General features: G+C 40.8%; 2 protein-coding genes across 2 annotated transcripts in view; one reads left to right on the top strand and one right to left on the bottom strand.

Moving 5' to 3' along the window:
* The first annotated feature begins 66 nt into the window (after positions 1 to 66).
* On the top strand, positions 67 to 9,169 carry LOC103513404 (lipase maturation factor 2). The gene is made up of 13 exons (XM_008478266.3): positions 67 to 390; positions 1,538 to 1,721; positions 2,065 to 2,166; positions 2,646 to 2,845; positions 3,184 to 3,362; positions 3,828 to 3,933; positions 4,467 to 4,610; positions 5,078 to 5,280; positions 5,672 to 5,912; positions 6,291 to 6,504; positions 6,949 to 7,094; positions 7,626 to 7,812; positions 8,387 to 9,169. The coding sequence occupies exons 1-13, from the start codon at positions 297 to 299 to the stop codon at positions 8,400 to 8,402; spliced, it is 2,016 nt and encodes a 671-aa protein (XP_008476488.1). The 5' UTR covers positions 67 to 296; the 3' UTR covers positions 8,403 to 9,169.
* A 199-nt stretch (positions 9,170 to 9,368) lies between these two features.
* LOC103516418 (E3 ubiquitin-protein ligase TRIP12-like) overlaps positions 9,369 to 13,303 on the bottom strand; it is a 7,461-nt gene continuing 3,526 nt past the window's right edge. The window contains exons 2-6 of the mRNA XM_026825933.1: positions 12,776 to 12,982; positions 11,221 to 11,400; positions 10,841 to 10,945; positions 10,612 to 10,803; positions 9,369 to 9,833 (exon numbers count right to left, since the gene is read on the bottom strand). Coding sequence (XP_026681734.1) covers positions 9,369 to 9,833; positions 10,612 to 10,803; positions 10,841 to 10,945; positions 11,221 to 11,400; positions 12,776 to 12,982 — 1,149 coding nt within the window. The remainder of the gene's footprint in view (positions 9,834 to 10,611; positions 10,804 to 10,840; positions 10,946 to 11,220; positions 11,401 to 12,775; positions 12,983 to 13,303) is intronic.

The raw sequence follows: 13,303 nt of genomic DNA, 5'->3' as shown, positions 1-13,303 counted from the left end.
TATGGCGTCCGGCTTCGTACTTCGTAGCGCAGGTAGCGCTTCGTTTTTCGGCTTCGCTATTCGCTATCGCGCCTATCGCTAATCGTTAGGGCCTAAGCATAAAAAAGTTTCAAGTTTCCAACTTTCAACTTTCCAGCTTTCAACTCCCATTTTCACTTGGATTTTACCGGAATTAAATCTCTGTTTCTCGCGTATCGATTGTCATTCTATCTGTGTACCTCATGTTTTAATTCAATTTAAATAATCTCGTCTCTGGAAGCGGCTGTGATTTGTTTTATCCAGTTTTTCGATCCACCATGGCTCAAATCAGATACACGAGAAACCTGTTTTTACGAAGCATTTGTCTCGTGTATGTGTTCGCCTTTGCTTCCCTCTATATTCAGATTCCCGGTAAGTAGAAGTGGTGCTATTAGAAACCAATGTCATGGGGAATTTTATTCAGGGGACAACCCATAGCGTTTGCTAAAAACCTGGGGAGCAATGTGCAAAAATTCCTGTCTGTTGGCCTGCACAGGTCTGTGTGATCTCAAGGGACTGGCTTTGTAATCAATCCATTCTGTTCTATTATGGGACTGGTTGCTCCTCTCCCAAGAGAGTATGCAATTAACACTGCGACCTCTGTAGATCTATTGTGACTAGTATTTTTTCCCCTGCCTGAGCTGCTATCCCCCCACCTTGATGGAACCTAGAAGTACCCTCACTGGTATTTATCAACCTCTTCAGTTTCTCTAAAATTCACTTGCAGCACCTCCAAAGAGTCCACACACTCAGGTTTATTCCAGAGTAAAGCTGTGAGTCCATATACTATCCCATTAAGAGGACACCAATAGGTGCCATCCAGGCCAGAGAGCTAGCTCAGGTCCCCCAAACTGAAGGGGTTTGATAGGTCTGCTATCCTAGGGCCTTGATGGAACCTAGAACTACCCTCACTGGTATATATCAACCTCTTCAGTTTCTCTAAAATTCACCTGCAGCACCTCTAAAGAGTCCACACACTCAGGTTTATTCCAGAGAAAAAGCTGTGAGTCCATATACTATCCATTAAGAGAGTATACAATGAGGTGCCATCAGGCCCCCAAATCGTAGGGGTCTGACGAGGGAGTATTCAGGTACATAATTAATGTCAATGTACCCTCCTTCCTGGAGACAGACTTGACCGTAGTCCCCATTCCAGGTACCCTGAAAAGCCACTGTTACTGTCTGTGGCTTGAGAGGGCTGGTTTTCGTCTCAGTTTTACGTCTTCCAGCAAGATGTTTGTAATCAAACTGGTGTGCAATAATTCCCTAGATGTTGAATTTAGTTGGAGTTGGTTGGGGTTATAAATCCTTTGGAAGAAAGCTCATATGTCTAAGGAAAAATCTTGAAAAAATTAACATCTTTCCGTCTTCAACACATGTAACTCCTCATTAGGTTAAAAACCTTGAAAATTTTTTTTTTTTTTTTTTTTTTTTTTTTTTTTTTTTTAGTTCTTAATTACCTAAGTACTTTTTTTGTCTCTTTCTACAGCACTTAATTATGTTCTTATTTCTACCACAGGATTGTTTGGAGACAATGGAATCCTTCCTGCTCGGAGTCAACTGGAAGGAGATGAGTCTCTACCATTAAGCAAGAAACTGCATAGGAAGCCTACATTGCTATGGCTGGCCCCATTTATCGGTCTGAGTACGGAATACATGATGGATGTGATCTCATTGGTGGGAATTTTCTTGGCTTTTACAGGGTAAGATGTCAAAGTATATGTCATATACCCAAGTGAATTCCAAAAATATATGACTAATCCCTTTTTCACACTTAGTGATTCACATTAGATTTTTATTTTTTTATTTCTCTTCTAAATGGGAGAAAAGAGCAGCTCTCTATTTCCAATGATGATATCAGGGTTTATGCCTTGTCTTTTTGTGCTGAGCCTTATCCAGCTCATAGTAAAGCAAGACAAACAATGGGTAATAAATCCACAGCCCTGTGCTGTGCACAGCCCTGTGCTGTGCACAGCCCTGTGCTGAAAGCACAGCCCTGTGCTTTCGGTAGTAGTAATAATGTGTTTTAATTTTTTCTCTTTTCAGATTTGTGTCACAGAAGTTCTGTTGTAAGCCAAACTTCTTTGCCCTCTGGTCACTGTATTATTCTCTCTTCCAAGTGGGTCAAACTTTCATGTCATTCCAATGGTAAGATTTTAATCACCAAAGGTATCAATTAATTATGTTAACTATTCTGCTGAATTGAATCAATCTTCATGAGTAAATTTGAATTGGACTTAAAGAATGTCTAAAAAAATGTAATCAGTAATAAAAAATTCTTTAATTAAAATTATTAAGTTCCAATTTTATTTTGATTTTTTTTATTTATTTATTATTATTATTTTCAGCTTCTACACAACAATAAAACATATACTGTTGGAATCAATAAAATCTGGCCAAGATTCAACCAGAATCCTCAGGCCAGGTTTCTTTTTGCTTCTAGTAGATGGTCTTCCTAAGGATTTGGGCACTTCCACACAGAGCAATATCCTGAATCTTGTGAAGTGATATGTCGCCCTCCAATTTCTTGATATTCTCATCCAAGGTCTTAGGGTCTTATTATTATTATTTTACTTTTGTTACTTTGCCTTTGCCATTCTACTCAATTAATGATATTTCTTCTCCAGGGATACTCTGTTGCTGGAAACAGGATTCCTGTGCATCATTGTGTCTCCGTTTGGTATCAACAAGGACTCCTCTCGTAAAGGATCCTCACCAAGTGACCAGGTCAAATTCTGGCTGGTCCGATGGTTGCTGTTCCGTCTGATTGTGACATCTCCCATCAACAAGCTGTCTTCTGGAGACCCATCTTGGTGGACTTTGAAAGGTGAGAGAACTCCCTTTGGAAACCAATTAGGTATGGAGAGAGTTTAGAGATGTAGATTTTTCCGAAGGAAAGGAAACAAGGAAGAAAATGGAAAAGAGACAGGGAAAGGAGGAGAAAAGGTAGCATGTGTGTGAGACAGAGTGAGATTGATGGAGTGAGTGGGAGAGAAAAAGAGAGAAGACAAAAAAAAAAAAAAAAAAAAAAAAAAAAAACCCCAAGGGGGGGAAAAAAAAAAAAAAAAAAAAAAAAAAAAAAAAAAAAAAAAAAAAAAAATCCCCAAGATACAAACTCACTTGTTTCATTTTTAATTGGTCCATTCCTCCTTCTTCTGATTTAAGCCCTGGGCATTCATTTCCAATCAATGGGACTGCCTACACCTCTAGCCTGGTACTCACATCATCTTCCTGCCTGGTTTCTACGTCTGACCACAGCGTTCTCTCTGGCCACTGAACTCTTACTACCACCTCTGTTCTTACTGCCTCTCAAAGGTGCCAAGAAAATTGCTTTCTATTTCCAGGTAAATGTTTGTTTTCAAATGCTCGGAGTTGACTCCTTGGTCATTTTCCCTAAGGTAAAAGAATATTGGTAGTTTGGTGTGATGGACTTTGAATTTGGAGGCTGGTGGTTCAAGTCCAAGTGAAAGTGAAAAATCTTCAGACCCAAGACATGTGCTCATTACAAAGTAGCCATTTGATTCCAGGTCAGGAATTCAGGATAGGCATTCATTTTTAGAGGGATAAATTTTACCAACCAATCTAAAACAAAACATTATTATTATTAAAATTGCTTCACTTCAGTAAAGCAATGTGTGGTTCCAGCATACGAGGTTGTTTCTGGGCATCTAAGGGGTTTTCAAACCCCCAATCCTTCTAACACCCTATCTCATGGACATGGAAAGGAAAGGATAGCTTTTCCAACTCTAGCCTTTTTTTAAATGGAAAATGTCAACTTGCTCACCCATATTTCCTTGTCTGTTTCACAGCTGTTTCTTCAGCTCACCATCATTGCCACCGGTAATTTCAACTGGTACAATCTGTTGACCATTGCCCTGTGTTTGTCTCTACTGGACGATTCCTACTTCTATCCAGGTAGGTTATTGCTTCACAGCCTGAAGAAATGCACTGTAGTACCGGGGTGGGCATTTCAGACGAATTTTCTGTCAAAATAAATAAATAAATAAATAAAAGGTTATTGCTTCACTTGGAAGAGGTTAGTAGTTTCATAGAACTAAGGCTGTTTGCCCCACTGCCCCTACAACTAAGCTTCGGAGTGGGTTTTCTTTACTATGGAGTTAAGCTGAAAGGGAAAGAGTTTACTGAGTGGGAATCCTGCTATTAAGTTTTTTTTATCACGTTTGTACCCAATTCTTGGTAATATTGAAGTCAATTCACTTTATGTAGGTAAGTAAAATATGGTACTTAGGTACTTGTCTAGGGTAAAGGGTTTACCTTGCCCTAGGGGTCACTTTGATTTGAAACATGATTGTCCTTATTGTTTTTTTTTTTACAGTTATAGGTTAGTGTTCTGTTTATCAAATAATTTGCCCATCTTCAAATAGTCAGTTGTGATGGCCTTGAATTCGTTTTAAGACCCACAATTCCAAATTTGCTCTCATTTTCAGATTTGAATCGCAAGAAGAACAAACTGCTGTCGATTCTATCCTCAATGGTATCTCTGGTCATGTTTGGAGCCACGGTGTTTGCATTCTACAAGCTGTTTGGTATCAAGGTTGATCAGAAGAATTTCACTGTGCAATCTCAGATTAGTAAGTATTCGGTTTTGGCCGCTGTTTAAGTAAGGCTATTATGAGGAAAAAGCCCTAATAGAGTTCGCGGTTCTCAGGACTTGAGATTTCGGCCAAAGTCGCTCAAACAACATAGAGAGTTTCGATAAATTATGTTAATGTACTCGTAGATCAAAAAATATCCCTGAACCTTGTATCCAGAAAGTAGGGTTTGGCCTTTATTCACTGATGCTACACACGACACGATTTTTTTTTTTTTTCCTTTTTTTACGACAGGAAATCTCCTTGAGGCAATGTAATTTAAATGAGAGTGTTCCCACTAGATCGGAAGAGCGGTTCAGCAGGAATTTTTTGTTGGGCATTGTTTTTAAAAAAAGGGGGTCCCCCCCCCCCGTTTTTTTTTTTTTTTTTTTTTTTTTTTTTTTTTTTTTTGAACGACAAGTGGGAAAGGGCCTTAATCATGATCCTCTGCTTTCTTCTCCCCTCAGCGTTCTCCAAATCTCAGTACGACGATTACCTGGGCCAGGGCCTCATTTTGGCCCTCTACCTGGGCCTAGCCTCTTTCATTGTGACTGCGACTACCGCACTTTGGGACACGATGAGAACTCCTAGCAAACTAGGCAAGCTGAATTCCTTGGTAGTCACGTCGTTCTACATTGTCACCTCACTGCTCATTTTCTCCATCAATACGGTAAGAATTAAACTTTCTCTGTGGTGTGTAATATCTCTAGTAGCGCGGTAAGACTTTCTGGACTTGGCGGGCTGTACATGAAAAGCCCACACTGAGGCTTAGGTGTAAGGGCAAACAGCCCTAAAATTAAGCTAAGTTAAGATTAAGCTTATACGAATCTACTTAATGCCGATATGCTCGTATTTTGGAAGTTTGCTGTGGGCTTAATTACTTCTAGGTTCTTGAAAGAATTATTCTTCATGTGTCTCAAGGGGTCCGTAGTTCGGTACCAAATACATAAGACCTTGTTTAGACTGCAGGAGTAAAGGGACTTTTCAGTCTCATTCTTGCAGTATAAACAGGGTATATTCTATTTAATAGTTTCAAAAATCGTCACCCCTTCTCTCTCCAGGTACCTCTGGCCAATCTTCACCCGGCCGTCAACAAGACTCTACACCCGATGGTGAAATCCTGGCACGGTCAACTGGCCCACCTGCACATTTCCAACCCGTATGCTCTGTTCCGAGTGATGACTGGAGTAGATGGCCGTCCAGAAGTTATTATAGAGGGCGCTCAGAACCGACAAGGGCCCTGGACGGAGATCCCGTTCCGATACAAGCCGGGGAACGTCAATAGAACACTGCCGTTTGTTGGTGAGTGAACGAAGAGTGAGCTACCAAGGAGAAGTCACGGAGGTTTTGCTCTCCACTCAAGCCAGCCTTGTTAGCGTTCGATTCCCGCCCGGGACGAACTTTATCCTAAACAGATATGGTTCGTTCTCGGAACGGCTGGCTATCTCCTATCCCCTATTCTGTCCTCTTTTCGATGTCAGGGAGACCTCCTTTGTTAGAGTTTCCTCTATCAATAGTTCAATACTCTTAAAATATAATTATGTAGGTAGGTATGACCTTACTTAAACTGCGGGGGTAAAGAGTGACTTTTCAGTCTCATTGTAGAGATATAAATGAAGTTTAATAAAAAAAAAAAAAAAAGATTCTGATAATGTTATTGGACCTGATTCTCTTCTCTAGCTCCTCATCAGCCTCGTCTGGACTGGCAGATGTGGTTCGCCGCCCTGGGCACCTATCATCAGAACCCCTGGATCAGTAGTCTCGCCTACAGGATCCTCACCCATCAGCCTGAAGTTCTGTCTCTCCTGGACTCGACCCACTACCCGTTCAAAGCCAAGGCGCCTGCGTTCCTCCGAGCCGTCTCGTACAAATATGTCTACACACCAGCCAACACGTGAGTTTTTGGAGGGTTAAATGGAAGAGTATGCCGGGAATTGTTTCCCTGGTTTTCCACTTTAGTGTCGGTGATAGAGGGTTACAATCTATGGACAAATATAATTATTACATTACTTTCCTTCCTACAGGCGAAGGAAATTAAAAATGACAAGTTTGATAAAAAAAAAAAAAAAAAAAAAAAAAAAAAAAATCCAGAAATCCAGAGAATATCGAGTCAGCCTAGAGTTAGCTGGGAGGGTAGTGTGCGTACCCTGTAAGCTTTAGAACGTGGTTATCGCCCAGGACGTACTCGTTCTCGGAACGGCTGGCTTTTTCCTATCTTGTTCTCCTCTCTCTTCGATACCGGGACGATAAGATCTCTGTTGTTACATTTCCCTCTATCAAATCTTTTAATCATGGAATCCAAACGACAAAGTCTCAATGAAATTCCTTATTTCAACAGGAAAGCCACCCAGTGGTGGATTCGGAAACGTGAGGAAGAATATTTCCCGGAGTTTGAGGCCAATCATCAGCCACTGATTGCCTACCTGACACAGTTCGGAATATTGAAGAAGAGAAAGCCGGAACATATTGAGCCCCAAGTGAAAGGTAGGTGATGTATTGGATAGAATAGAATAGAATATACTTTGTTTATCCTGCCAGAATGAGACTGAAAAGTCCCTTTACTCCCACAGTCTAAACAAGGTCTTGTATATTTCAACGGTCAAACTTTCTTGACTTGGCGGGGCGGAGCGCTATCGCGCTCCTTAATTATTTCATAGGCAAAGCACCTCCTTGACCTGGGGAGACTTTGAGACCGTCTGAGTCCTGGGTCCTCAAGCTTTTTCCGCCACACACGTTCTGTCAGACGGACTGCGCGTGAGTGGAGGCCATTCGAGTTAAAGTGACACTTCAATATGAACTCCTAGTCATTCTGTGCACGATGTAGGTATTAGGCATAATGCACCTAACTAAGTACCTACTATTTATGTAATTCCTCTATCAACGTGGAAGTAGCTCGCATCCTTGCCTCTCGCCTCTCTCCTCTTGTAAATGTTGTCACCGCTTTACGTTAGCAAACTCAAGTAAATTCCTTAATGTTTCACATTTTAAGTACATAAATATCCCTTTTTTCCCCAGATGCATTGGACTCCATTCGCAAGTACACCGCTACTGCAGACCCGGCCATTCTGCTCTGGTCTTTCTTCATCACTGGATTGGCCATTATCTACCTCCGAGGCGGACCTAAGCATACAGCCAGCGCTAAAGAAAGCCACGGCAAATCCAAGTCCCAACAGCAACACCAGTCTTCTGGGTCCAAAAACAAGTGAGTAACTTGGGCTTTGTTCAAACTCAGAAAAAATAGAAAGTTAAAAACTAGATTCGTGTAGAGTGTTACCAAATGTGTTGTACATCATCGAATCTTCCCATACAAAGACCTTTAGAAATCTTCAGAAAATAACCGGTTCACACTGTACCAGTAAAGAAAGGCGCCTTCTGATTGGTTCAAAGGTTTCCGTACCTATGGAGACCTTTTTTTTTTAACTTTGAACAGACCTTGGACTTAGCACGATGGACTTCGGAAATATATCGAGGTGTATTTAAGTGAGGAGCGACCTGTCTCGGTGGCGTAGTGGACAAGACGCTCGCCTGGTAAACAGGAGGGTGTGGGTTCGATCCTCAGCCATGCAATTTTATCATTTATTTGAGAATTTGACCACAATAAAATAGAATAGAATAGAATATACCTTAATTTTATTATCCTGCTCGAATGAGACTAAAAAGTCCCTTTACCCCAGCAGTCTAAACTCTGCTGGGGTTTGAGCTCCAAGGGTTAGATGGTAGAGAACATAGTTGATAATATTTCTAATGAAATGTTGTTTTATGTTTACGTGTTTCAGAAATCGCAAGAAGTAAGATGGACCTGAAACCCGCCCTCTCTCTTCCAACACCATCCACCCCATGATTCATTCAGACCTCTCTGAACAATTTTTAATTTGATGGCCCCCTTCGTCTCCCTATACTTTATCAGGAACGTTTTATTTTGGGAATATTTTACAGCAAATAATCAGTATTAAATAGTTTTTTCGAGTTATTATTCCATACATTTCATTTTTGGTTTTTAAATGTGATACAAAAAGAGAGAGGTTTTTTTCGATATGCAAGGGGTGCGAAATATGTGCATACGTTTGAGAGGCAAGGGGTAGGGGTTTCTCAATTTTAAGCACATGCATTGATCATGAACAAAGTACAATCAAACATGAATATTATTTCTATCAACTGATCGGAATGCTATAATCAAACATTAATTAAATGTCCAAGTAATCACTTTCTGTCCTTTGGTCGATCATAATAATTATGCATTGCATTGATGTACATGAAATTCTTCTCATGTTTACAAGACTGTTAACTTCGTGTGAATTCTTTTATACTGTGTCATTTCGCGAAACGCAATTGGCAAGACATAAAAAAAATGTACTTAAATTGAATACTTTACTTTCATTACTCTTTGTCCTTCCGTTTATCAATTCCTTTACGGGCGTCAACTTCCTCTCTCCCTCTCCACAGTTGATTGCTGATGATTTTATTTTTATTCTCATGGCATTAAAAATCCATTAAATAGACCACATGTAGAAATTTTATTAAAAGGATGCCACCAGAAAGCTTTTATTAGCATCATCATACACAGCCATCCTTTGATCTCCTTTTTTTACGTTCATTGAGAATTTCCCGGCATTGGGACCTGTTGACCTACTCACCTGGTAATCAGAAAAACGCGGGCTCGAGTCTCAACCAAGGCAGAGAACTACCAGAGAACACATTAAATTTGAGCTCCCCAATTATTTATAGTGGGAAATGCCAGAGCTTGATTTTCTGGTGTTGTCATGTTGATCCAGCACCTAAATAGGAAGTATTGTCTCTCATTGCCCATCCGATGAGAGGCATACTAAGGTAACTGAGGGATGGGCATGCTACGACACAGGCCACACAACACAAATGTAGCAGTCGTTTTGGTGCTCCGGAAAATAAGGACAATAAAACAACCATCAGAGCTCTACTATGATGGAAATCAAATACAGTGGAACTTGGAAATAAATAACGAATAATAATAATAATGTCCTCCCGCGGCCTCTGGCCTCTACTTACCCACACGCTGGCCGAGCCAAGCGGGGCCTCCGACTCCGACTCTGTTTCACACCCTCCATGGCCCTGGCCTCCATTCTCCCCGTGGCCTACACACGAGAACTGTCTAATAGCCTGGTACACAGTCATGTTATACGGTAGGGGGTGATCTCCTATCAGGAACTGTAGCTTGTGTCTCGCCCCGTGTGTTATTACCACAGCCGCCTGCAAAACACAGAATCATTAACACTATGTACACAGAACAGCCTGGTACACAGTCATATTATAACGGTAGAGGATGACCTCCTATCAGGAACTGTAGCTTGTGGCTCGCCTGTAGGGTATATTCTATTCTATTCTATTCTTTAGTAAAGGGACTTTTCAGAGACTGCGGGAGTAAAGGGACTTTTCAGTCTCATTCTGGCAGTATAAGCAGGGTATATTCTATTCTATTCCAATAGAGGATGACCTCCTATCAGGAACTGTAGCTTGTGGCTCGCCTGTAGGGTATATTCTATTCTATTCTTTAGTAAAGGGACTTTTCAGAGACTGTGGGAGTAAAGGGACTTTCCAGTCTCATTCTGGCAGTATAAGCAGGCTATATTCTATTCTATTCCATCAGTATAAGCAGGGTATATTCTATTCTATTCTTTAGTAAAGGGACTTTTCAGTCTCATTCCGGCAGTATAAGCAGGGTATATTCTATTCTATTCCTTAGTAAAGGGACTTTTCAGTCTCATTCTGGCAGTATAAGCAGGGTATATTCTATTCTATTCTTTAGTAAAGGGACTTTTCAGTCTCATTCTGGCAGTATAAGCAGGGTATATTCTATTCTATTCCTTAGTAAAGGGACTTTCCAGTCTCATTCTGGCAGTATAAGCAGGGTATATTCTATTCTATTCTTTAGTAAAGGGACTTTTCAGAGACTGCGGGAGTAAAGGGACTTTTCAGTGTCATTCTGGCAGTATAAGCAGGGTATGTTCTATTCTATTCCATCACTTACCAGAGTATCGTCAATATCTTCTTCACTATTATCCTCGTCAGACTCGCCCGAATCCTTATCTCGTATCCTGGCATAGCCTCGCACTACTAGATATCGTTCGATGGCCTGTACCAGGGCCAGAGGGTCTATTTTGACGGTGCCCCCCTTCCACTGTTTGAGAGACGTGCAGGATGGGTGCCGTTGAAGGTGACACTGGGGGAAGAAACATCAACACAAGTTATAAGTTTACCTTGAGCTGATGTGTATTACACATTCGGGCCAGAGGGTCTATTTTGACGGTGCCCCCCTTCCACTGTTTGAGAGACGTGCAGGATGGGTGCCGTTGAAGGTGACACTGGGGGAAAAGAAACATCAACACAAGTTTTTATTATTATTAACAATATTATTATTATTATTGTTGAAGTCTACTCCAGCGCTCGTAGAGTCAACACCTCTCTCGTGATATTGGTCTGACGATGGGAATCTGAGTATTCCCGAAAGCTCACCAAACTTTCTTTAGTTGAATGTCGAATCTCAATTATCTTTTAAAATTTATATTTTAATTTGTGAAGATTCTTTTCTAAATAATTATACCGATAATTATTTGCATTTATTACACATTAAGTTTACCTTGAGCTGATGTGTATTGAAGAACTTGAGAGCGGTGGTAGACCCGGTGCCGGCGGGCAAGTCGTGTACTTTCACCGGTAATTGTTCCAGTTGGGAGACACAGCCGTTCAGTTTGGCAATGAGGGCGGCCAGCGGCTCCGCACTGCAGTCCTTGTGCTCTACTATCACGTTCGATTCCAACTGAAACAAGAGAAAAATAAAAAAAAAAAATCTGGTGTGAACATCACACGACTTTCCTCATCCTATTGAATGATGCTCATTTTGGGTGTTCTTGTTCTTATAGCCAAACTTTTACAATATCTCTAACCGTTTAGTCGGTATAGCTGAAAACCGCAAAAAAAAAAAACGGTCAAAAACCGCCAAAAAGCGGTCAATATACCGCCAACCGCAGCACTTATCTCAACCAACGTTTTGAGTTGCATCCTTGTCACATTTGTAAACTACATACCAAATTTCAAGTCTCTAGCTCATACCGTTCCCGATATATTGTCAAATTACACCGAAAACCGCCAAAAAGCGGTAAAATGCCGCCAACCGTTGCACCGATCTTAACCAAAAGTTTCGTGTCTCACTCTTGTCACAACCGCCAAAAAGCGGTAAAATGCCGCCAACCGTTGCACCGATCTTAACCAAAAGTTTCGTGTCGCATCCTTGTCACATTTGACAGATTTTGTTTACAGACAGACAGACACACACACGGACCAATGGCTGAAACTTTGGATTTAGGCTCTAGGGACCTCAAATAAAATTCCCCTTTTTTTTTTTTTTTTTTTTTTGATTTTTGGCTTTATGGTTTTCTGGACAAAATTTGCACCACCATTTTCGTGTTCCTCGGAAAAAGACCTTTAATTTGATTTAAAGGTCGACTAGGTTTGGATAAGTCCTTCTATGGGGACAGACCGAGTGACAGAAAGACGACACCGAAGTGAATACAATAGTCCGTCCCTTATACTTTTTTATTACTATTGTAATAATAAAGGAAGGACGGACTAAAAATAGGCAATGAAAAATAAAATAAAATCAACCTACCGGACACTTGGCAAACACATGAAGGAACTTGCGAAGTCGACACTGTCTCTCATCCGAGCCATCGCTCTAGGGACCTCAAAACGTGTTTTGGCACTAAAAACTAACCATCGAAATTTTGACCCGATTACATTACTTTCCTTCCTATAGGATAAAGAAAGTAAAATACTTACTCATTACCTTGTATAGGTTCCCTATACGTAAAGGTAATAGAAAGTAAAAATTAGAGGAGGGAAAAATTAGAATAGAATAAGGTTAATTTGGGGTCGAGTGCATTGGAATTTTAGGGTTGCTACAAATTTCAAGTCTCTAGCTCTTACCGTTCTCGAGATATTTTGTTTACAGACAGACAGACAGACACACACACGGACCAATGGTTGAAACTTCGGATTTAGGCTCTAGGGACCTCAAAACGTGTTTTGGCACTAAAAACTGACCATCGAAAATTTGACCCGATTACATTACTTTCCTTCCTATAGGATAAGGAAAGTAAAAATAGGCAATGAAAAATAAAATAAAATCAACTTACCGGACACTTGGCAAACACGTGAAGGAACTTGCGGAGTCGACACTGTCTCTCCTCCGAGCCGTCAGTGGCGGAGCTACTACTGGTAACCCGGGTCAAATAACCGAGCAGGGAGCGGACCAGACCCGAATGGTTCACTTCGAACGGGGAGATGTCTGAGGTCATCACGATGTCGCGCAGGTCTGTGAGTGCAGTGAGGGATTCGTCGTTCTGCGGGGGAAGAAAAGAGAAGGGATATTGATTAAATATTGAAAGTTTTTTTTATGAACTGTATGTAGGAGAGAAAAAAGGATAAAAGTAGAATACAAGCAGCTGAAATGAAGTTTTTGAGAAGCAAAGAGGGAAAAACACCCCCCCCAAAAAAAAAACAAAGTTTGGCTTGCCAACACGACACAGCATACTTCTCACACAACATTATTATGGTCAAAATGTGGTTGAAATCATTTTAAATTAAAATATTGATATTAATGAAGTTCACATGATCACACGTTGCGCGCCATAAGCCTCCTAGTATGTGAGGTTTGAATTATA

Source organism: Diaphorina citri, unplaced genomic scaffold, assembly GCF_000475195.1.
Source record: "Diaphorina citri unplaced genomic scaffold, Diaci psyllid genome assembly version 1.1 scaffold3, whole genome shotgun sequence".
Classification (NCBI taxonomy): Eukaryota; Metazoa; Arthropoda; class Insecta; order Hemiptera; family Psyllidae; genus Diaphorina; species Diaphorina citri.
Note: the sequence above shows the minus strand (reverse complement) of the source record. Positions and strands in the feature narration are given on the sequence as shown.

Bases quoted from the DNA above. Each gene is read 5' to 3' on its own strand.
- LOC103513404 (XM_008478266.3), top strand. From the start codon at position 297: ATGGCTCAAATCAGATACACGAGAAACCTGTTTTTACGAAGCATTTGT. The intron at 2,167-2,645 runs GTAAGATTTTAA...TTTCTTCTCCAG, and splicing joins ACTTTCATGTCATTCCAATG to GGATACTCTGTTGCTGGAAA. The intron at 3,934-4,466 runs GTAGGTTATTGC...TCTCATTTTCAG, and splicing joins CGATTCCTACTTCTATCCAG to ATTTGAATCGCAAGAAGAAC.